The sequence below is a fragment of the Sus scrofa genome, chromosome 13 (assembly GCF_054392235.1).
Source record: "Sus scrofa isolate SSC_HxYL_T2T_F1_AM1 chromosome 13, Sscrofa_HxYL_maternal_Yorkshire_Landrace_v2.0, whole genome shotgun sequence".
In the NCBI taxonomy this organism is placed as follows: domain Eukaryota; kingdom Metazoa; phylum Chordata; class Mammalia; order Artiodactyla; family Suidae; genus Sus; species Sus scrofa.
In genome coordinates, this window is record NC_139395.1 from 133,392,288 (window position 1) to 133,416,153 (window position 23,866).

The window sequence follows — 23,866 nt, forward strand, 5'->3', positions numbered from 1 at the left end:
CAGTGTTGCTTATTAGTTGTAAGAAAGCCAAGGAATGGAATGTGCTAGGAAAAAAATGTTGTCAGCATTTTTCAGATACTACGTTGGTCTAGGAAAATAGCCAAAAACCAAAGTTTATGTAGTGAGACTTAAAAAGATAGAATTCATTTAACTCAAAATAAGAAACAAAATTAATTAAAAAATACTTAGGAAATGGTATGTTTCTAAAAATTGATCACATATTCTAATTAACAGAGATAATCTTAAAATAATTATATAAACACTAGGAGTTCCTGTTGCGGCTCAGCAGTTTTAATAAACCCAACTAGTATCCAAGAGGATGCAGGTTCCATTCCTGGCCCTTCTCAGTGGGTTAAGAATCTGGCACTGCCATGAGCTGTGGTGTAGGTTGCAGACATCGCTGGGATCCAGTGTTGCTGTGGCTGTGGTGAAGGTCGGCAGTTGTAGTTCAAATTTCAACCTCTAGTCTGGGAACCTCCGTATGCTGCAGGTGCAGCCCTTGGAAAAAAAATTATATAAACACCAATGGTTGTAAATATGTTCTAGATTATATTAATATACAGTGATACCTTTGTGCTAAGTTTTATTTAATAAAATAATATTTGTTAACTATTGATCTTGTACAGCTTCTAAGTTATCACCACCAGTAGTATTTTCACATGATTAAAGCTGTTAGCGTTGAAGGATGTTTATTGTCTTTTGTCTCTATTATCCTATTTAATTGATGTTTGACAATAATGAAATACACCTACAGAGAATCTCTCTCTCAAATCCCCAACTCAGTGGTTTAATAACTTGAAGAAAAGATGTTACAAACTGTTTATTAGTTACCAAATCACACCAGGATTCAAAAATTCTGAGATTGTTTTTAAAAATTTGTTAACTTAGTAACTTTTTTTTTTTTAGGGCCGCACCCATGGCACATGGAAGTTTCCAGGGTAGGGGTTGAATTGGAACTACAGGTGCCAGCCTAAGCCACAGCCACAGCAATGCTGGATCTGAGCCAAAGATCCTTAACTCACTGAGCAAGGCCAGGGATCAAACCCACATCCTCGTGGACACTAGTTGGGCTCTTAACTCACTGAGCCACAGTGGGACCTTCCACTAAATTTATAACTTTCTAACAACACTTGTAAAACCCATGAAGTAGTTACTTATCTGTATTAGTTATAAACTGGTATTAAAAACATAACTTTTTTCATATTTAAGAATTACATACTTTTTCAAAGAAAAGTAGATGCATTTTTAAAAAAAATAGTTTCAGATGGAAGTTAGTAAACTCTCCAATGCTGATTTGCTATCTAATTTGCTATGTAATTTCCTAGACATCATAAGAAGTTCTACCCATGAATAAATTGTCTATGAAACAGATGCTTAATCACTTTTTTAATTATTATCATTTGTATTAATATTTCTAAAATGCATTGTACTATCCAGTTACTTTAAACAGTTTCCCAAATATAATTATTTTATCATCTAAGGATTGTCATTATAAAAGTGAATTTTTTTTTTTAAGCTGCACTTGTAGCATATGGAAATTCCCATGCTAGGAGTTGAATCGGAACTGCAGCTGCCGGCCTACACCACAGCCACAGCAACACAGGATCTGAGCTGCATCTGCAACCTACACCAGAGCTTGTACTAATGCCAGACCCTTAATCCACTGAGCAAGGTCAGGGATCAAACCCACATCCTCATAGACACTGCGTCAGGTTCTTAACCTGCTGAGCCACAACAAGAACTCCAGAATTCAGTTCTTTATGCTAAAATACGGTGGTGACTTAAGGACTAATGAAGTGTGTGGACTATTTGCCTCCACTCAAAATAGCAGAAACTCTATTAAGTATTTAATTAGGTCTGTTATTATGTGTTTTACTATGTCTGTTTCCACTTAAAGCCATTATTTACCACTGCTATCACAGTACACTTCTCATATACCTGCTGCCTAATATTATATCAGACTGTTTGGATGATGATTTCTCCTTTCAAATGAATTAATTATTCCTTAAACTTGGTGGCAGTAGAGTTCCTAAAAGCCTTTTTTTCTACCTACTTTCAGGTTCAAGGTATGTTCATAATTTAGTTATGCAAAAGTTTCCTATTATATCTCTAAAATCAAAGCACAGATATAAATGCAATGTGAACTGTTCCATGCTACACATGATATAATCAATGTGATTTTCAACATTATTGTACCTGTGTAAATAAGAACTCTTGCTTAACATTTTTGAAGTGAGAAGTCATAGCATTAATTCGATCTTCATAGTCACGAAGCTGATCTTGCAAGCTTGACCTTTCATTCTGCAGCTTTGACAACTGCAAAAAATAAATGATATGATTAACCAAAGTCCTACTAAGTTTTTATCATATTAAAGTTCTAAAATCAAAAGAAAATTAAATTTTCACTTACTTTGTTTCTTTCAATATCCATTAGATAACTTCTACAATCTACTGATCTTTTCAAAAATTAAAAAATAGTGTTATTTAGAGAGTACTGTGGGAAAATCAGCACCATATTAAAAGAGAATATAGGACTGGGATGCAGCAATCCCACTCCTGTGCATCCATCCAGAGAAAACTGTAATTCAAAAAGATACATGCACCCCAATGCTCACTGCAGCATTATTTACAATAGCCAAGACATGGAAGCAACCTAAATGTCCATCAAGAGAGGAATGGATAAAGAAGATGGGTACATATATATAATGGAATAGTTCTCAGCCATAAAAAACAATTAAATAATGCCATTATACATATATCCAGACAAAACTTTCCTTAAAAAAGACACACGCACCCGCATGTTCATTGCAGCTCTATTCACAATAGCCAAGACATGGAAACAACCCAAATGTCCATCGACAGATGATTGGATTAGGAAGATGTGGTATATATACACAATGAAGTACTATTCAGCCATAAAAAAGAAAGACATAAGGCCTTGCAGCAACATGGATGGAACTAGAGATTCTCATACTGAGTGAAATAAGTCAGAAAGAGAAAGACAAATACCATATGATATCACTTATATCTGGAATTTAATATATGGCACAAATGAACATTTCCACAGAAAAGAAAATCATGGACTTGGAGAATAGTTTGTGTTTGATTAGAGATCACAACATATGGACTCGAAAGAACTAGAGCTTGAGTCCTGAATCTTTCCCAACTGTTTCAGCTTCCTGCCCTTGGGTGAATCACTTACCCATACCTTGTTTGTGTGGCAGAGATAGCAGTATTCAAATGCTTTACTGTAGTGGGGGTGGGAGTGGCACCCCTAACACTTGCACTGTTCGAGGTCAACTGCAATATTAAATATGTATGTTTTGCTTTTCATTTCATTAATTTCAGTTTTATTAGCTCCCTTTTTACTTTGTTCTTTTTAAAAACTTATTAAGAGGAGTTCTTAGTTTCTTTCCTTATTGTTTTCCTGATTTTTATGGACTTAGGGTCTATGTTATCCCCAAAATCATATGTTGAAGCCCTAAGCCCCAGTGTATTGTTGTATGGAGGTGGGGCCTTTGGGAAGTAAGAAGGTTGAGAATAGGACATGAGGATAAGGCCCTCTTGATGAGATATTAGTATCTCATAAGAAGAGAAAGAGACCAGAGCTCACTCACTCTCTGCCATGAGAGAACAGAGCAAGAAGGCAGCCACCTCATTAGTACTCAGTCACTATGGCACCCTGATCTGGACTTCTAGCCTTTAGAATTATGAGAAATCAGGGAGTTCCCATCGTGGCGCAGCGGTTAACAAATCCGACTAGGAACCATGAGGTTGCGGGTTCGGTCCCTGCCCTTGCTCAGTGGGTTAATGATCCGGCGTTGCCGTGAGCTGTGGTGTAGGTCACAGATGCGGCTCGGATCCCGCGTTGCTGTGGCTCTGGTGTAGGCCGGTGGCTACAGCTCCAATTGGACCCCTAGCCTGGGAACCTCCATATGCCGTGGGAGTGGCCCAAGAAATAGCAAAAAAAAAAAAAAAAAAAAAAAAAGAATTATGAGAAATCAATGTCTGTTTTGAAGTCACTCAGTCTTTGTTATTTTGTTATAGCAACCCAAGCCAACTGAAACACTGATTTAAAAATGAAAGCATTTAAGTCTACAAGTTTTGTCTAAGATTTTTGTTCTTTCCCATAGATATGGGTATGAAGCAGTCTCCTTCCATTGTTTTCTAAGAGGTGACTTTTTCCTTTTAATTTCTCTTTGACTTGGAGCTCCCGTCATGGCTCAGTGGTTAATGAATCCGTCTAGGAACCACGAGGTTGCGGGTTCGATCCCTAGCCTTGCTCAGTGGGTTAAGAATCTGGCGTTGCCGTGAGCTGTGGTGTAGGTTGCAGACACGGCTCAGATCTGGCATTGCTGTGGCTGTGGTGTAGGCTGGTGGCTACAGCTCTGATTTGACCCCTAGCCTGGGAACCTCCACATGCCACCAGTGCAGCCCTAGAAAAGGCGAAAAGACAAAATAATAATAATAATAATAATAATAATAATAATTTCTCTTTGACTTAAGAGCTATCTAGGAATATATTTCTGAGAAACTTGCCTAAGTTTAGGCTTAGGCTGCCATAACAGAGTATCATATACTGGGTGGCTAAAACAAACAAATTTATTTCTCAAAGTTCTAAAGGCTAGGAGTTTGAAGATTGAGATGCCACCCAAGTCAGTTTCAGTTCCAGTGAAATTTCTCTTCCTGACATGCAAATGGCTGCCTTCTCACTCTGTCCTCACATGACAGAGAGAAAGAGCCCTGGTCTACCTTCCTCTCCTTATAAACACATTAATCCCATGTGGGTCCCACTATCATGACCTCATCCAAACCTAATTACATCCCAAAGGTCCCACCTCTAACTACCATCATATTAGGGGTTAGGTCATTCAACATATGAATTTGGCTGGGGGAGGAACGCAAACATTCAGTCCATAACAATGGAAAAGAATTTAAAAACTGTTTATTATAAATTCTGTTGGCTTATGATTAGAGAAATGTGACCTACAAAATTTCTATCACTCATTTTATTAATTGTGATAAAATACATATAACATAGAATTTATCATTTTAACCATTTTTCAGTCTGTATTAAGTATTATGGCATTAGGTATATTCACATGGTATACAACCATCACCACTATTCATTTCCAAAAATTTTTCATCTTCCCAGATTGAAACTCTGTACCCACAAAACACTAATTCCCCATTACCCTTCCCCCCAGCCCCTGGAAATCATCATTCTACTTTGTGTCTCTATGAATTTGACTACTCTAGGCTATCTCATATGAGTGGAATCATATAGCATTTGTCATTTTGTGTCTAGCTTATTTCACTTAGCATGTCTTTAAGGTTTATCATTCACTTTTAGGTTTTATTCTGGTCTAGTACATGATCTACCTTTGTGAATGTTTTATGAATATACAGTATTTAAGAGACACATGCTCTCTATGAGTTTTGTCTTGGGAGTTTTTTGGTTTTGGGGTTTTTTTGGTGAAAGTTCCCAGTTAGGGATCGAACCTAAGCCACAATACTAACTGAGCCACAGCAGTGACTTAACTGCTAGGCTACTGAAAAACTCCTACGCTACCAGGGAACTCCTCTATGTTTTTATTTTTATCCTTTATATCTTTATTTTTGTCTATTAGAATTTTCTAATTCTGGGGACGCAAATATTGAAGCATCTAACTACATATTTTTGTCAAGGTCTACTTGCATTTATAATAGCTTTTACTCCTATGTATTCAGCTGTTGTGTTTTTTGGTGCTTTACCACTTTTATCACTGCATAATGAACCCAGAACAAAAGCATCTGCTTTTTAAATGAAAGCATAATGATTAACTCTCCACAAGTCGATAATTCCTTTCCCATAGAGTTCCCAAAAAACATTTTACTGTCCCTTTGTTAAGTATAAAAGGACTTGCAAGAACCACCAGGTATTTATTGAAAACTTACATAATGTGAGGGACATCATATTAAACAAACAAAAAGCTCCCAAAGGAAACATAATTTAGGACACTATAGACAAAAACACAAACACACACATTCAGAGAGATTGTAAATGATATTGTACTCCTAAAACAATATCATGTGCCGCAAAAAAGCAACTAGCAAATGACCTAAAAATTATGATACAGTTGCCAAAATTAAAATTGCTATGTAAAGATGAAATAAAACCCTAAAAGCTTCCAGAGATTAAAAAAGTAACCTACAAAGAAATGGAAATCACTTTAAGTTCTATTCACCAATAACACTTCTATTCACCAATAACAGGTAATAGGGCAATACTTTGCAAATTCTGTGGAAAAATTTTTAACCTAGAATTTTCTACCCAGTAAAATTACCATCAAATATGAAGATAAGTAAAAACATTTTTAGATTCAGTGTTTACATTTCATAGTCTCTTCTTAGGGAGACACAAGAAAGTATTTCATAAAAATAAGGGAATAATTCAAGAAAAAGAAGATATGTGATGTAGGAAACAGCACATCAACCCAGAAAAGGAATAAAGAGAATTCTTGGGTTGTAACAGTTGGGAAATAGGCCTGTAAGAAAATAGTCCATGTTGGAAAACACAGGACTCCAGGAGGAAGGAGTGGGAGGAGAGAAAAAGTTTCTTGAAGATCTAACACTATGATTTAAGGAGTATAAATTTAAAGCAGGCAGTACAAGGAGCCAGACTGGCAAAGAAGGATGTGAATAATGAAAAACTCAGTACTATGAGTCCTTCCTGAAACAGTCATACGTGTGCATGGAGAATACACAATCAGTAAAAATATGAATCAAAGTGAAAAATTCAAAAAAAGATAAACTAAGTAAAAGTGGTTACATTAGGGACCATTAAATCATTTTAAATATAAAACTAAGATAAAACATGGTAACTAAGGGCATTGAACAGAATGAAAATAAAATAAACCTTGATAATATAAAAAAATAAAACTACTATTTTTTAATAGGGTAAAAAGATGGCAGAAAGTGTTGAGAGATAATTTCTTTTCAAAGATGAAAAATTAGGTAGTCAACTCACACTGTCTACAAATTAATTGTTATTTAGTTTTTCTTAATATTAAAGAAAAATTTTAGCAACAGCTCTTTCTTGTAATTAATACTCACTTAAATTCAAATTCCTTCCAATTTCTCCTCCTAAATACACATAAAATTAAATTTAAATTTCTATGTTAAAACAGCACATACAGTAGGATCCCATTTTTATAATACTCCTGTCTTTTGTATCTATATATCTGTAGACCATGATGGGTGGGACATTTGTTTAAAGCCATGATAGACACTTCTACAGACAACAGTGAGTACTTTGGAGGGAGAATATCTTGCATTTTTTTTTTATATCCTTCTGAATAACTTAAACTTTCAAGAGTTGCTTTTTAATATCAGTGTTTATTTAAGTGAAGTGATTATGACCCTCATTATTCTTTTTATTGCTCTAATATTTTTTAAAATAGATAATACAAGTAACATGTATATAAAATCCTGAGACAATTATTATGGCAATAATACCAAAAGCTAACATTTGAATGGAACTTTAACCTATATTAATGCCCTTAGAACTATATTATAACCCTGTGAGGTAATTATTTTATTTATTTCCCGTTTACCTAAGAAGAAATGGGCTCAGTGCTGGTAACCAGGATCTGAACCCAGGACTGGATATTTGTTAATACCATCAACTCTCGGTGCTCAATGCGCAATCTCTTCTATTTTCTAATGTTGCCCTTCACTTAAAACAGAAGACAAAATCTGAAGTCATCTAAATTAAATATAAGTAAATAAGACAGAATATTTTGAAAAAAAATATTTTCAAAAACCAAAATAGAGCATTGTCATTTCTCAGAGGAGAGAAGACCTTCTCTTCCAGTCTCTGAAGTAGTGTAAACATCATCCGTTCTTCTTGGGCCCTCTTCCAAGAAGAGGCACAGGATCTGAGAGCTACATCTGTGGGATCCTTAGTTCACTGAGTGAGGCCAGGGATGGAACCTGAATCCTCAGGAACAGAAACTATGGCCGGTTCTTAACCCGCTCAGCCACAATGGGAATTCCTAGGCTGACTGCTAAAAGGTTTTTACAAGTTTCCTGAGCTGGTTGCAATTTTATTTTTAACAACTACCATGCATTGGTTCCAAGCTGGTGTAAAATATTCCTTACAAAGTAAAACACTTCATTGTGTTCTGTGACAACTTAATCCTCACTTTGAAAATCTGTAAACTGTACATTTTACCTGCTTACTAGAACACCCCTCTTTGAAAACGTTTCAAGTAACTTTAAACATCGTAGGCAGAAATTTAAAAAGAAACGTCAACCATAATTTGTTTTGTTTATACACATTCGCAAATAAATGTTGCTGCTCAAACCTCAGAAGTCCCTTTGCAAACCGTGTTTCATTCTGAAGAAGGAAGAAGCGGCACAGAAATCAGCCTTTCCTCTCCTGCTAAGGAGGCTGGAAATAAGTGCATGGAGTGGAAGAGGAGAGGGTAAAGATTCAGGCTTATAGTCGTGAATATCAATTATCGTTTCAGTATTTATTTACTTACTTACACGCTTAGCGAATACCTAAAAGGGCTGGCAGGTAAGGGAGGAGATGGTGCCAGGGAGAGGTAGACCAGCAAGAGATGGGATTAGGGAAGGTACGGAAAGAAATAAAAGGGTTGGGGTATTCCTGCCAATCAGAAGACGTCCCCCAACACAAACCCCTCCTCCCTCGTCTTCTTCACCCGATCCTCACCTGATCTTCAAGTATCTTGTTCTCCTCGTTCGCCACCGGGATGGCGAACCCATCCTCCCAATGCAGCTCCGCCAAGAACTCACTACTCATGATGACAAACGGATAGGGGAATCTCAGAAAAGGTGCCGAGGAAAGATCCACTTTCGCGTACCGCTTGTGAGCTGCACCTGAGGCAAACCCAAGAACTCTGCAAAGCTCAGAGGTAGTTGCTACCGGAGTTCTAGCAACCGTTTCGCGCCCTTAGTTACCAAGCAGGAAGTGCTCAAATCCCGAGGCAAAACTTCCGGTTGAGAACTCCTTCCCTGAATCCAGGGCAGTTTTTTCTTCTTGAGCAGCCGTAGAAGCCAATCAACTTATTACTCCAGAGGTTCGTTGGTGTTGCTAGGTGCCGGCATAACAGTCCTTCAAAGTGCGACTCCAGATAATCCCATTGATGGTCCCGGGTGGTGTAAAAATCGGTGACGCCCGCCATCTCCCGGGAACCGCGTTGAGCTACTTAGCTGAGACAGCAGGCGGAAGATGAGGGCTAATGAAATAAACCGGGTTTTCAAGTGTCGGTTGAGTTTCATTAGTAGATGGAATCTCGTAGGCTGAGGTAGACAGGTATTTTGAAGCAGAATTCACTCCCTCGAATCATTGTTGGATATTTTAATCTTCGTCTGTTTTTAACTTCTGCTCTTCCTCACAATGTTCAGACCCACTGCAAAGTCCTAGCTGACCTCAGTCATGAACCGCACAGAAATGGTAAACTTGCAGCGCAGAGTTGCTACACCTTTATTTTCTCCACATTTTCATTTGTTGACATTTACAAATCTTTAATTTAACATAAAAACTTGTATTTCTTCCTAATCTCGAAAAAGGCTAGAAAACACAGCCCACATTATCAAAAGGCATTATTCAGCTGAAGAGGCGCCCCCTTTAGACTCGCAAGCACTTCACCAATTCACTCATTCCAATTACCAGCTTGGCAACTGTAGGGTTTAAGTTTACGGCCTGTGCAGTACAGCTTCTCCAAACTGAAAAGGACAAAACAATCCTTCATTTTCTAGATAATTAAACTGAGGCTCCCAGAGGTGCATGAGGGGTGTTCTTGGCTGGAATACTCTCTACCACTGCATCGTGAGGATCAATTTAACTGTGCTTATTAAATAATCAACTTTCTGTAGGTTTTTTTGCCTTTTTGAATTTTATTTTACCTGTTTGTTGTTAAACTTTTTATTATAAAAAGTTTAAATATATGTAAGAATAGAGAGCAGAGTATAATGAACCCCCATATACTCACACCCTGATTTAACATGCATTTTTTGCCATATTAGCTTCATCTATATCTTTTGCTGTAACATTTTTAAAGTAAATCACAGACATCATAACATTTCACCAGTAAATACTTGAGCATGCACCACTGTTTAACGTTTAATGTTTTCTAACATAAACACAATATCATTATCACATCTAAAAGAATTAACAATATCAAAATATCTCATCAATATTTTTCAAATTCATATTTCCTCAAATGTCTTGAAAATATCTTTTTATCAACTTGCTTTTCGAAATCCTCTTTTGTGGCTTTGTCTCTGTGCTTACATGTTTTTCCATGTTTAATCTTATGGACTTAAAAAATAGTGTTTTCAGACAGTACAGTTAGCAAGGCATTGTATTCTCCACTTCTGTAATGCCTAAATTTCCGAGGTGGTCGAAAGAAAGACTCTGCTTGTAGAGGGAATTTTGACCTATATGGAATAATGAACTTTTACAGCTTAAATAACCCTATAGAAGATCATCTTTCATAAGAGCTTAGTCATCCCTACTAATGAAAATATTAATATCCAGCATATATTAAGATAACATAGGAGTTCCCATGGTGGCTCAGCAGAAATGAATCTGACTAGTATTAATGAGGATGCAGGTTCGATCCCTGGCCTCTCTTGGTGGGTTAAGGATCTGGCATTGCTGTGAGCTGTGGTGTAGGTCACAGACGCAGCTCGGATCCGGCATTGCTGTGGCTGTAGTGTAGGCTGGTGGGTACAGCTCTGATTCCACTCCTAGCCTGGGAACCTCCATGTGCCACAAGTGCGGTCCTTAAAAAAAAAAAAAAAAGAAAGAAAGAAAGAAAGACAGAGAAAGAAAGAAAGAAAGAAAGAAAGAAAGAAAGAAAGAAAGAAAGAAAGAAAGAAAGAAAGAAAGAAAGAGAAAAGAAAAATATAGCATATAGTTACTTATACTTGAAAGTTATATGTTATGGCAATGTCCCTTTTTTAAATGATTCTTTTAAAATGTGGCAATGTCCCTTTTTTAAATGATTATTTTAAAATGTGAATACTGAGGCAGCTGCCTTGGCCTGTGCCAATCTGTTGATCCATCCCTCGCAGTGTCAGCTATGGCTGCCAAATGCATGACTGCAGCTGTCTTTGCTGGGTACACACTTAGGCCCCAAGGACATAACTTTAGCAGCCAAATCCATGCAAAGAATTCTGTTTCCCATATCTCGAGTCTTCTATTTCTTCGATTTCAGGATGTCCATTATACAATTGTTTAATTTTGGACAAAATGTCCGTGCAGTCTCCAAATTCTACATTGTGCCTTTAAACAATATCCCTTCTTCTCCCCATCATCACCACAGCATTCCATATCATCCAATTCCTACTTTTTTAATTTTACAACTTCCAGATAATAACTCTCTTTGCATTCATTCAGATCTAGATTTGAAAACAAAACCCAGAGTTTTATAAGCTTTATCACTGATTGTGAAATAATCAATTTAATCCCCAAATGCTAAAGTAGATGTTACTCTTTTACTATATCATTCCCAAATATACAAGTCTTGGAGTTCCCATCATGGCTCAATGATTAACGAACCCAACTAGTACCCATGAGGACTTGGGTTTGATCCCCGGCCTCACTCAGTGGGTTAAGGATCTGGCATTGCTGTCAGCTGTGGTGTAGGTCACAGACACGGCTGGGACCCAAGTTGCTGTGACTGTGGTGCAGGCCAGCGGCTACAGCTCCAATTGGACCCATAGCCTGGGAACCTCCATATTCCATGGATGTGGCCCTAAAAAGACAAAACAAAACAAAACAAAATATACAAGTCTTGAATTTTGACAAATGCAAACACCTGGTTAATCTAAACTACTCTCAAGATGTGGAAAGGTAGCACTACCCTAAAAAGTTTCTGCTTGCTTCTTTCCAGTGAGTCCTACTCCCATCTCCCCTAATCCCCTAGAGGCAATTTACTGTTCTGATATTTTCTCTATCATAAATTATTTGCTTCTCTTTTAAAACTTCAAGTAAGTGGAAAGGAACTATATTATGCTACATTTGCTGTATTTACAATTTGTTGCCTTTCAGCTCCAAATTCACCTATTTTGTCTGTTCTGTGAAAACAGATATGGGCCCCTTAAATATTTCTCCTTTGAGTGTCTCAGTGGGGCACTCTGTTGCCAAATTGCCCAAGAGGTGGGAGCTATGGAAGGCTGCCAGGGGACTCTTCCCTGGGCATAGTCTGGAATTCTGGGTTTGGGGGAAGAAAACTACAGAAGTGAAATACACTTCTCATCACATCACACCAAAGCGTTCATAATGGTATCATGGCAGCATTACTGGTGATTTTAACTGTGACTATTCTGTTAAGATAGCATTTGCCAGTTTTCCCCATTGTAAAGCTACTATTTCCCCTTCCATACTCTAAATGATTCACTGAGTTCAGTATGCCCTCAAGGAGGGAGATTACACTCTACTTCCCAAAGAGAGAATATCTACATATATATTATTTGAAAATTTTCTGTAAGTAATATTATCTCTCTCCATTTATTTATTTATTTATTCAGTTATTTATATTACAATGGACTCACATTTATTTTATACTTTGGTTTTTTGTTTTTGTTTTGGCTTTTTAGGGCCACACAAGCAGCATTTGGAAGTTCCAGGCTAGGGGCTGACTCAGAGCTGCAGCTGCCAGCCTACACCATAGCCACAGCCATGCAGGATCCAAGCCGCATCTGCAACCTACAGTACAGTTCATGGCAACACTACTGAGTGAGGCCAGGGATCGAACCTGCATCCTCATGGATGCTAGCTGGATTTGTTTCCAGTTTCCACTGCACCACAAAGTAAACTCCCTATTTTATACTTTGGATTATAATCCAAACTCTGCTATTTTGGTACCCGATTTGTTCTAGCTTTGACCATTGGTCCCTATATCTCTTTGACATGCCTTCATCTTTTTGGGTTTGTTTTTTGTTTGTTTGTTTGTTTGTTTGTTTTCTTTTTGCCATTTCTTGGGCCACTCCTGTGGCATATGGAGGTTCCCAGGCTAGGGGTCGAATCGGAGCCGTAGCCACCGGCCTACGCCAGAGCCACAGCAACGGGGGATCCGAGCCGCGTTTGCGACCTACACCACAGCTCACGGCAACGCCGGATCCTTGACCCACTGAGCAAGGTCAGGGATCAAACCACTGCGCCACGATGGGAACTCTCATTTTTTTGTTTTTTGAGCTTCTCCTTACTTTCTGGCCTGCAAATGCTCTAGACTCACCTTGTATTTTCCCTAACACTGCCTGAGAATTAGCCATTTCTCCAAGGAGCTTTGGTTCCTTTTATTAGAGAATAGCATTTAAAAACCAAGATCTGGACTCTGGGCATGTTGGCTCTTACTGGATTGCCATTGCTTCTGGGCCCTCTCAGCAGACAAAATCAGATGATATATGTGTATATTCATCCAAGAATTCATACATATCTACAGTTGTCTTTATATCTATCTGTATAGGCCAAACATCAGTACATGCTGATATCTCTACTCCAATCCAGTACCACAGAGTGCATTCTAGCCTTCTCTTATTTATTTTAAAATTTCTTTCTGGGAGTTCCCATCATGGCTCAGTGGTTAACAAACCCAGCTAGGAACCATGAGGTTGTGGGTTCAATCCCTGCCTTGCTCAGTGGGTTAAGGATCCGGTGTTGCTGTGAGCTGTGGTGTAGGTCACAGACACAGCTTGTGTCCCGAGTTGCTGTGGCTCTGGCATAGGCCAGCGGCTACTGCTCCGATCAGACTCCTAGCCTGGGAACCTCCATATGCCGCAGGTGCAGCCCTAGAAAAGACAAAAAGATGAAAGAAAGAAAGAAAGAAAGGAAGGAAGGAAGGAAGGAAGGAAGGAAGGAAGGAAGGAAGGAAGAAAGAAAGAAAAAAAAAGAAAAGAAAAGAAAAGAAAAGAAAAAAAGAAAGAAAGAAAGAAAAGAAAGAAAAAGAAAATTTCCTCTGACAGAAACCTTGCTCCCACTATCCATCATCCATTTACTTATTTAACTCCAAAGTACCTTTAAATTGTTTCAGAATTATTAACATGTACTCTCAGTACAAGTCTTTTCAAGGACATCTGTTTTTATTTTTCTGAATAAATACCAAGGAGAACAATTGCTGACCATACAATAGGTGTATGTTTAGTTTTATAAAACATGTTATACTTATTTATATATATTTTATAAACTATACAATCTTATTAAAATATATTAAATTTTACATTGATGTTAAATTAATATTAAAATTTAATATTCATTAACATTTATATTTATTAAAATATGTATATATAGATTTTTTTTCTAGTACTTTTATAATTATATACCTATATTAAATTTTTAATGTACATAAAATTTATATTTGCGCATGAGGGCAAATAGATTCATAGTTCTTTTTCAGAACAAATAGGAATTTTCCAAAGGCCATTTGTTAAACAGTCTATCTCACTCCTTTGGTTTAAAATATGTCCTTTTTTAGGAGTTCTCATCATAGCTCAGCAGAAATGAAGCTGACTAGCATCCATGAGGATGCAGGTTTGATCCCTGGCCTTGCTCAGTGGGTTAAGGATCCAGTGTTGCCATGAGCTGTAGTGTAGGTTGCACACATGGTTTGAATCTCATGTTGCTGTGGGTGTGATGTAGACCAGCAGCTACAGCTCTGATTTGACCCCTATGAAATTTGAATTTCCATATGCCTCAGGTATGGCCCTAAAAAGACAAAAAATAAAATAAATAAAATGTCTTTTTTTAATACTAAATTCCCACATGTACAATGATATGTTTCTGCACGTCTGGTATTTCATCAATTTTTTCATCTATCCCTACAAAAACACCACACTGTTATGAGTAACAAAGCTTCTTAATAAGGTAGGCTCTAACACCATCTTTCACATTCATCACAACTATTCTTATGAGAAAGTACAAAAGCTTCCTTGCAATTAAGTCACAAAATTCAAAAAGGGTCAAAAATCCCTAGGGGTTTTCACAGAAATTTCCTTGAATATGTATAACAATTTAAGAAGAAATGAAACTTTTATTGTGTTGTCTTCCTACCAGAAATATAGTAAATTTCTCCTTTTTTTCACATTTTATTTTATGTAATTCGCTCTTAATATAGTTGTATATGACTACATTCAGAGCAGAATTAGAACTTCCAAGATTGCCCCTGGCTACTACATGTACTTCAGCAGTATGCAAGGCTTTTACACTGCTATTGCTCAGGTACTCAGTTCTTCATGAGGAAATGCATTTTATTATGAAATAGATAATGACTTGAATAACGAGATAACAGTCTCACTGGAAGAAGGTCAGAAAGGTCTTATAATTGTCCTGTTCCACAGTTTCTTTCCCTATATGAAACAGGTTTTTAGTGGTTAATATCTTAATATCCAATATTTTGCAAGGCTATATTGGATAATTGGCTACTCAGTTAATGAAAGAGATGGATGTCTTTACAAAAGAACACTTACCTCACAGCCAAATATCATGCAATATTTCTGAAATCATTGTTCCTTTTTTTTTTCAATGTTTTTATCATTGTTGCTGGAACATAGCAATCCCTCGATTAATATTGATGAATCAATGGATGGATTATTTTTAAAGATTTATTTCTCCTGCTAATGAGGGCCATTGCTATATTTAAACAAAACATTTTTGGAGTTCCCGTCGTGGTGCAGCAGAAACGAATCCGACTAGGTACCATGAGGTTGTGAGTTCGATCCTTGGCCTCACTAAGCTCAGTGGGTTAAGGATCTGGCGTTGCCGTGAGCTGTGGTGTAGGTCCCAGACTCAGCTCGGATCCTGCATTGTTGTGGCTGTGGTGCAGGCCAGCAGGTATAGCTCTGATTTGACCCCTAGCCTGGGAACCTCCATATGCTGCAGGTGCAGCCCTAGGAAAAACAACAATAGCAAAACTTTTCTATGCAGAGAAAAAGTAGAGAAAAGTCTTCCTTAATTACAGGCTTTCTAATATCCTTTTCTGGGAAATTACATTCACAAAATTTATTTTGCCCATGGCAACCACTGCCTTGTAAAAAAAACTACATAATTTAGTTTGGTACAGTCGGATGTGAGTGCAGATCCACATGTGTATGTATACCTATAAAATCAATTGTTTAGGTGGGTAACCTAAAATAATAGCTAACAATTTTCTGTGACTATTTCCTAGTGGCAAGGACAAAGGGGGAAAGAAGGCCCTATATAGCAAAGCATTTTAATCTTCCAGTAAAACAATCCTCAAAATCAAAAGAAATGGCTAAACCAATACTATAGGAAGCTTTGATAGTCATAGTTTCATACTTTTGCTAGTGGAAACATATATTTTACAGATTTTATTCATTTATTCTAATCCAGTAGATGGTGCTACATGTCTGTATATGTAAAGTACCACAAATGCCTTTTTTTTCTTTTTTTCAATATTTTCTTTCTTTTTTAGCCAGAACTCTCATCAAGGTCTACTATTATAATGAAGCTCATTATTCCTGACATCTGAGCCAAATCTCTGGGTTCAGCACTAAAGACGTACTTAAAAAGAAACCCCTCCAGAAATAACTGTGGCCCAAATAACAACCTAACAATCTATTAACAGCATTTTTCTTCCCCCTCAGCTCATTCTCACTCTAAAATGACAAAATCTTTAGTGTCACACAGAACTCTGTGTCATTCCATTGAAAACATCCAGATGCAAAATCAGAGTCCCTCTTATTCTTCTAAACAGTTAGCTACCATTATTGTGAAACAACCATAACAATGATAATAATTAACAATGAAATTTCAAGATTGTCATGGATATATCAACATGTAAATTAACCATTTTAGAAGATCACATATGCTAAAAAAACTTAGGTATATGAAATTTTATTAACAAAGTTTGTTTTTGTATCAGTGATTAAGCATCCAAATTAATGTTTCACTGTGAATCATGAAAGACTGAAAGCTTTAGCAAAGCAGAGACTCTAGGTATCAGCAAAAATAAAACCTATCACCCAGCAACCTTCAAACAGGTAATTTACATTACTTATTTATTAAAAACATATAATAAACTTGACATATAATCTGAATCCAAAGTTATCAATTTTCTCACCTCTTTTATCTTTGTAGATTTGTAATATGCTACTAGCTCATAAATTTATAATGCTCTTAAAGTGTCATTGTATTATGAAATAAGGATAAAGAGACATCAACTACTAATATAAAAATTAGAACATTTTATTTATTGTATTAAATTTTGATTGACTTAACTGTGAGGCAATTTCACAAAGTCCTTTCATATACTTTGAAAATTCTTTTACTCTTTGCATTGTATCAAAAGAAAAATGAGAGCTGTAATCACTAATTTTAGATGAGTTCTATACATAATATAGGTACTAATAATCTGCTGACCAAAGGCTTAACAAAATGGTTTTATTCAGTGAATTATATCACTTTAATGACTAGATTCTAATACAAATACAGGGAAGTCAGAGTAACCTTTCAGATAACTATTTTGTCACTTTTGCTTTCCTTCACTCATATTTTCATTAATTCTCTCACCAGTTTTTGAATAAACTCAAAGAGACAGAATTGCATGGATTATTTTTAGGTGGGTTATAGAACATGGAAAAGCCATGATCTTAATCCAGAAATGACATCTTGATGAACCCTCCCTCCAAAAAATAGTAAAAGAAAAAACAATTTAAATGGTCAGTTATACTATAGGCAAGGTAAGGTTATATAAACCAATCCATGTATCTACTGGGAGCAAGGTCAAGGTGGAGATGGCAGTAAATATCCTTTGTATAACTAGCTTACCTGGAGATCCAATGACTAGATGAGCCACAGGGGATGCAACTTCTTAAAGGAAGTGGCTTTTTTATTTTTGTTTTTCTGAGGTATTATAATTGATGTATGTAGAGTTCTTCATTCCTAGGAAAAACACTGGCCTAAGCCCTTAATTTACAGAATTGAAAAAGTTATTATTCTTTTCCTCAAGCAGTTTACCATCAAATGGAGAAACCAACCACAGAAGCCACCTCCTAACTGGTAACTATCTCCATAATTGATCTAACACCGTCTCCGCACCTCAGCCAAAATGATTTTTCTAACCCTCAAATCTCAGCATGTCATCCCCCTCCACAAAACTCCCCCACAGCTCTCCATGGCCTCCCTAACCTGGCTTATAAGGCCCTTGTGAGCTGGCCCTGCTCCCTCCCAGTCTCTTGTCCTCTCTTCTTCACTTCACAAAGAATGAATTTGTTTCCTTCAAGTTCTCTCTCATGTCAAGTCTTAGCACCTCTGATGCGTCTGCCTGGGCACGCTCCCCATATTTTCCCAGCTGATGTCAACCTTCTCTGATCTACATACACTTCTCCTGGCATCGATCTTGGCATTTCCTCTTTTTACTTTTCTGAGTCCTCTTATTACACTGTAAGCAGTATAAGTCAGTAAGTGTCTAGTTGATGGCTCCCCAGCACTAGGCATACTGTGATATTCATTCATTCATTCACTCATTCATTCATCATATACTCATTGAGAACTTAATGTATGACATTATCTCTGAAGTAAGTGATAGGGACATGTATCAGTGAGCAAAACTATAGTAGGATGCTGCCTTCCAGAGCTTTTGTTAAATAAGCTAAAGCATACCAAGTGCACATAGTATGGCAGAGCTACCAGGACCCATCACAGAAGCATGCCTGTCTCCAGGTGGGAGGATATCAGGGACAAAACAGTCATGCCATTAGAATAAGGTCTTATCTGAAACTTGAAAGAAGAGGATACAAAGGTTCCTGGTGAAAAGCTGAGGTGAAAGTGTATTCCAGGTAAAAAGAATAAAAATAAAAAGTCAACAGTGTGGAAAATATTGTGCCTGGGAGGTGGAGGGAAGTGAGAAATTACAAGTAGTTCAACATTGCTGAATGGGGAATGGGGTCGCTTTTGAGAGCAGCATTTGTCTGGAAGAGTAACATGAAATGAGGCAGAGAGAACTAAAAGGTACCATGTCACAAGAATATTTTCTTATAGACAATAGAGATACATTGATGATTTTAAATGGCAGAGATGAATGGAAAAGAGGTCAGTAATGAGAATCTGAAATAGGGAGAGAGAAAAGAGGCAGAAACTTTGAGACTGATTTGGAATTCCCGTGGTGGCTCAGTGGTTAACGAATCCAACTGGGAACCATGAGGTTGCGGGTTCGATCCCTGGCCTTGCTCAGTGGGTTAAGGATCTGGCATTGCTGTGAGCTGTGGTGTAGGTTGCAGACTCGGCTCGGATCCCACGTTGCTGTGGGCCGGCGACTACAGCTCCGATTTGACCCCTAGCCTGGGAACCTCCATGTGCTGTGGGAGCAACCCAAGAAATGGCAAAAAGACAAAAAAAACTTTGAGACTGTTTAAAAGTTGGACCAACCACAGGCCACAGGATGGTCTTCCCATTCTGTGGGGAATATCAGGGACCAGTGGGCTTGGGGTAAGGAAAGCTAGCTTCAAAATCTGACGGCAATATTGTGTCACCAGTAGAAAAGTTTTCAGAACTTCCTTAAGATTATATTCTCAAAGTGTGAATATGGTTTTGCTTAGCCTTTCAAACCTTATGTATTCTCCCACGTGCTTGACAACCATCTGCTAAATCATCAGAATATAATAGATAGTATCACCCACAGGTAACTGCAAGTTTGTGCACACCATCAGAGTGTTCTTATTCTCCAGGGTCCGAGGCAGGCACCAAAAGATAAAGAAAGAAAACAGGAAGGAAATAATAGCCTGTGTCTTATGCTATCCCAACAAAAATACTGATATCAGCCTTCTTTGCTTTCAGTGCTGCTCTTCAAAATAATACAAAGATTCTTTCACTTCCTTCTTTGTTCTTTTGTGAACTTTTTCATATTTTTTATAGTGAGCATGAATTATTTTTATAATCAGAAGAAAAATACTTGCTTAACAACTATAATACCCACGCCTCCACCCCTGGCAAAAAAAAAAAAAAAAAAAAAAAAAAATCCTTGGAAGGTAATGGGCAGTGGTGAAAGAGCAAATGAAAAAACATACTCACTATATAACCACTATGTAGAAAAAGGTAGGGAAACGTGTGTTTTTCATGATACTATACACACCATCTGAGTGAGTGCAGTATAAAAAAAGTCTGGTATAGGGCTGCAGTTTGAACCTTCTATGCTGCTATATGGAAAAAGCACTACTCCATTGGGCTTTTTTATAGCTGAGGTTTTAAGAGACACTGCAGAGAGGTGGCCTGTTTTAATTCAATGAGCTATAGCTCTCCACATAATATATGGGTAGGTTTACTCAAAGTACTTTTTATCAGCTGTCAGTCTGTTTCCTAGCCTGCATCTGGCTACATTTCAGATAGCAAAGGAGAAAGCAGGGGTTATTCTATGGTTTTTGCCCTGGGGGAACTAATTGCTGCTTATTACTTTAGTGAATTGTGTGTGGAGTAATTGCTATTCTTCTGCTATGTTCTGTAGTATTATTCACATAAATCCTATGTAAAGCTAGATCTATATATACAGTTTACTCAGTTTAATTAAAAGTGGATGAAGCCCATATACATGTACCTGAGTTGTTGTAAGTGGTGATTGTCATCCCATGTTGGGATATCAGTGAAGGTATATTGAGTCTTACCTATTGGAATCTGCTCAGTGTGTCTGCCCACATTCTAAGAATTTTATGCCATCCATTGCTTTTCTTTTCTGTACACTGAATGCTGGTTTCTTGTTATTCCCATAGCATTATCTCACTCCAAACTCTTTTGTCAATTAGTTTTTTAGTTTCAGTGAGGATTTCAGAAAATACAAACTATTTCACACTCTTTCTCATCGTCTTTTAACTCTACCTCTCTCTGAGGTTCATGTAAGGGTGGCTAGTAATGGTACGAGAAAGAGAGCGAAAGAGAGAGGGGTAGGGGAGAGAGAGAAAGAGATGCACACATTAACCAACAGTTTTCTTTTATGAACAAGAAAATTGGCCGTTTTCCTATTAGCATATGAGGAACCTAAGACTGTCCCTTGTTGTCAAGGCAACAGCTGTTCCTTGGGTGTCTGCAATAGAAAAGAAGCCAGAGCAATCTTTATAGGATCAAGTCTTTTTTATCATCAAATCATAGAAAAGAACCTTGAGAGTCTACCCAACCTATCTTCCTGCCCTTAGTTAAGATTCACTAAAATAATTGGAAACTAATATAAAAAAATCTTATTTTAAATAATTCTGAAAAGATTACCATAGCTCTACGTGGTAAATATCTGTAATGTTTTATAGTTCACACTACTAATAATTTTTTCAGTCATTCTAACTTAAATCTTTCATGCTGCAATTTGAAGACCCACTTCCAATAGTTCTAATCTCGGTAGAAATAAACAACTGAACACTTTCCTCTAAAAGAGAGTCTTGCCTGTATTAAAAAATAAATAAATAAATAATAATGTCTGACAAATTCCTCAAAGTGAATGATGCTAGTTTCTTTTATCTTTTCAGCCACGTGTAATGTAGGTCTCCTCCTCCTCCTGCGCTGTGCAAGACCATTTCTAATTAACGAACCCAGTCCCATATTGTTACTATCTATGATGCTGATCAGTGGTGCCCAAAAAGAGCAGGATACCCACTCAGTTCTTGGTCTATATCCTCATGTCTTTTAGGTTAACTAAATCTGTAGAATTACATTCATCATATGTTGTTTTGCACAGACTGGCCAATAGAATTTTGCTGCTTGGTTTGAAAATAATCACTCATTTCCCACCCGATGCTTGGGCAACTGATTTATCTTTTCAAGAGACTACTATCGCTTTTCCTGGTAGAATCATATTTTCTTATGATTCTTTCTTTGAAGACCAAGTTCTTGCACTCTCCCCCCCCCCGCCCCTCACACTGGCAGGCTTAATAAGCATAATTTCTGTGCCATTATCCATGTTACTAATTAACATATGCTGAGCACTAGCCACAGAAAGGCATCCTGGAAATATTTTTTTAAAGATATCCATATTATTAACCAGGCACAAAAAATGTATCACCTAGAACCAGAAACATCCTTCTCACTGGACTTCCTGTATCATTTTGACCTGTTACCTTAGTTCTTCAGACACGGATGACATAATTTCTGGTCCTAATTTTTCTCCTCTCTAAAATGGAGGGACAGCATCTAGACTAATAGCATTTATTGATCCCTTTCACTATGTAAGGCACTGTGCTAATCACATTTTCTCACTTCATCTTCACAACAATCTTTAAAAGTAGGTATTTATTGTCACTCCCATTTTACAGAAAAAGAAAGTGAAGCTTAGCCTGGTCAAGTAACTTTCCCAAAATAAGATGGCTACTGGGAAATGGAGCCAGATTTTGGCCTAACCTCCCATGCTCTTAACCATGCTGCCATGGGAGCAGGAAAATGGGTACTCCACTCACATGCTGCTGTCAACATATAAATTGGCAGAATCTTTCTGGAAGGTAATGTGGTAATATCAGAATCCTTAAAAAGGTATGATCTTTTCTTCAGTATTTATCTTTTTATTTAGCAAACATCTATATAATATGTGCCAGGCACTGCCCTAAGCATCTTTCATATATTAAAAATAAACCTTTACGGTAACATTATCTCTGTTTTACAAAAAAGCAAATTGAGACACTTAGAAAATAAACAGTTTTCCTAAAGTTTCACAATTCATAAGATGCAGAGCTAGGTTGTGGCTGCTGAATCATATATTGATACATTTACAAGACAGTAAATAATATTATGGTTTATCTAACTTTTATTTAAAAACAAATTTATTTGGGGGGCACAAAAACATTAACAGAATACAAGAACAACAAAATTAACAGTGATAAGGTTATGGATGAGTGATTTTTTCCTTGAGTATATCTGTATTTTTCTTTCTTTTTTTTAAACAGGAAAAGTATATTTTTTTTCTAAATAGCAATTCTTAATTTAAAAGTAACCTAAAGATATTGCAATAAGGTTTCTCTGTGGTCTTTTTGACAGTGGGATGGTGCTTACATTATATGAATTTATATGAACAACCATGCTTAGAACAAAGTTTATATGGAAATCTAGTCTCCCTGGTCCATCTTTTATTAACAGGCTAGCAAGAAAGGAGGATTACTTGATTTGCTTTAATGAAGTTACATGATCTACTGAACAACCCTAATTTATGAATTCAGAAAACTTCACCCTAGACCCATCAATATGACAAGCCATTTAACTCCTCTTGCTACATCTGTGGGTTATGCTGAAGGTGTTTATGGTTCTAGGATAGAGTCATGGTTAAAAGCCAGGTTCCAGGGATCAGGCTCTATAGCTTCCATTCCTAAATCTACCACCTATTTTAGCTGTGTGAATCTGAACTCTTTAGGTCTCAATTTCCTCATCAGTAAAATGGGGATACTAATTGCATTTAGCATTAAGCCCAATGACTTTTTTGTAAAACACCACTATGTCAGGTACATAGTAGTTACTTAGTAGGGTAGCTGTTTTATTGCTACTGTTTATTACTGTTTAGTGTTCATTTTAAAAGTGTTCATTTTAAATTTGAGATTCTCTAGTAAATGCTACCATGCACTTTCTTCAGGTGTTCTCACCTGAAGGATTTAAATTTTTCTTTAAGAAGGAGATGAGAAAAAGCAAAGCATCATCTATGATCTGATCCACTTAAACTTGTTACACTTCAATATTATAAATTATCCCTATGGTTGTCTAAGGACAATTTTCATAATCAGTGTAGTGACTACACCAATACTGATTAATAATGATATTATGAACTATTCAGAATCCATAATCAATGTATACTTGTTTTAATTATGTCACAGACTATGTGCTTTTGCATACAGACTTTTACATACAGTCTCAGATTAAGCTGTGGACCCTCATATACCC

The 23,866-nt window shown here is 37.0% G+C and overlaps 1 protein-coding gene across 5 annotated transcripts in view; it reads right to left on the reverse strand.

The window, feature by feature from the left end:
* CCDC39 (coiled-coil domain 39 molecular ruler complex subunit) overlaps positions 1-23,866 on the reverse strand; it is a 146,957-nt gene that overhangs the window by 47,111 nt on the left and 75,980 nt on the right. For 3 of the 5 annotated variants that reach the window (XM_084990370.1, XM_021071234.2, XM_021071236.2), the window contains 3 exons: positions 17,801-17,914; positions 8,720-9,735; positions 2,197-2,316 (listed from right to left, as the gene is read on the reverse strand). In XM_084990370.1, coding sequence (XP_084846496.1) covers positions 2,197-2,316; positions 8,720-8,809 — 210 coding nt within the window. In that variant the 5' untranslated portion in view covers positions 8,810-9,735; positions 17,801-17,914. Of the gene's footprint in view, positions 1-2,196; positions 2,317-8,532; positions 8,585-8,719; positions 9,736-17,800; positions 17,915-23,866 lie in introns of those variants that run through there. The other 2 variants (XM_084990371.1, XM_084990372.1) reach the window with 2 other exon arrangements.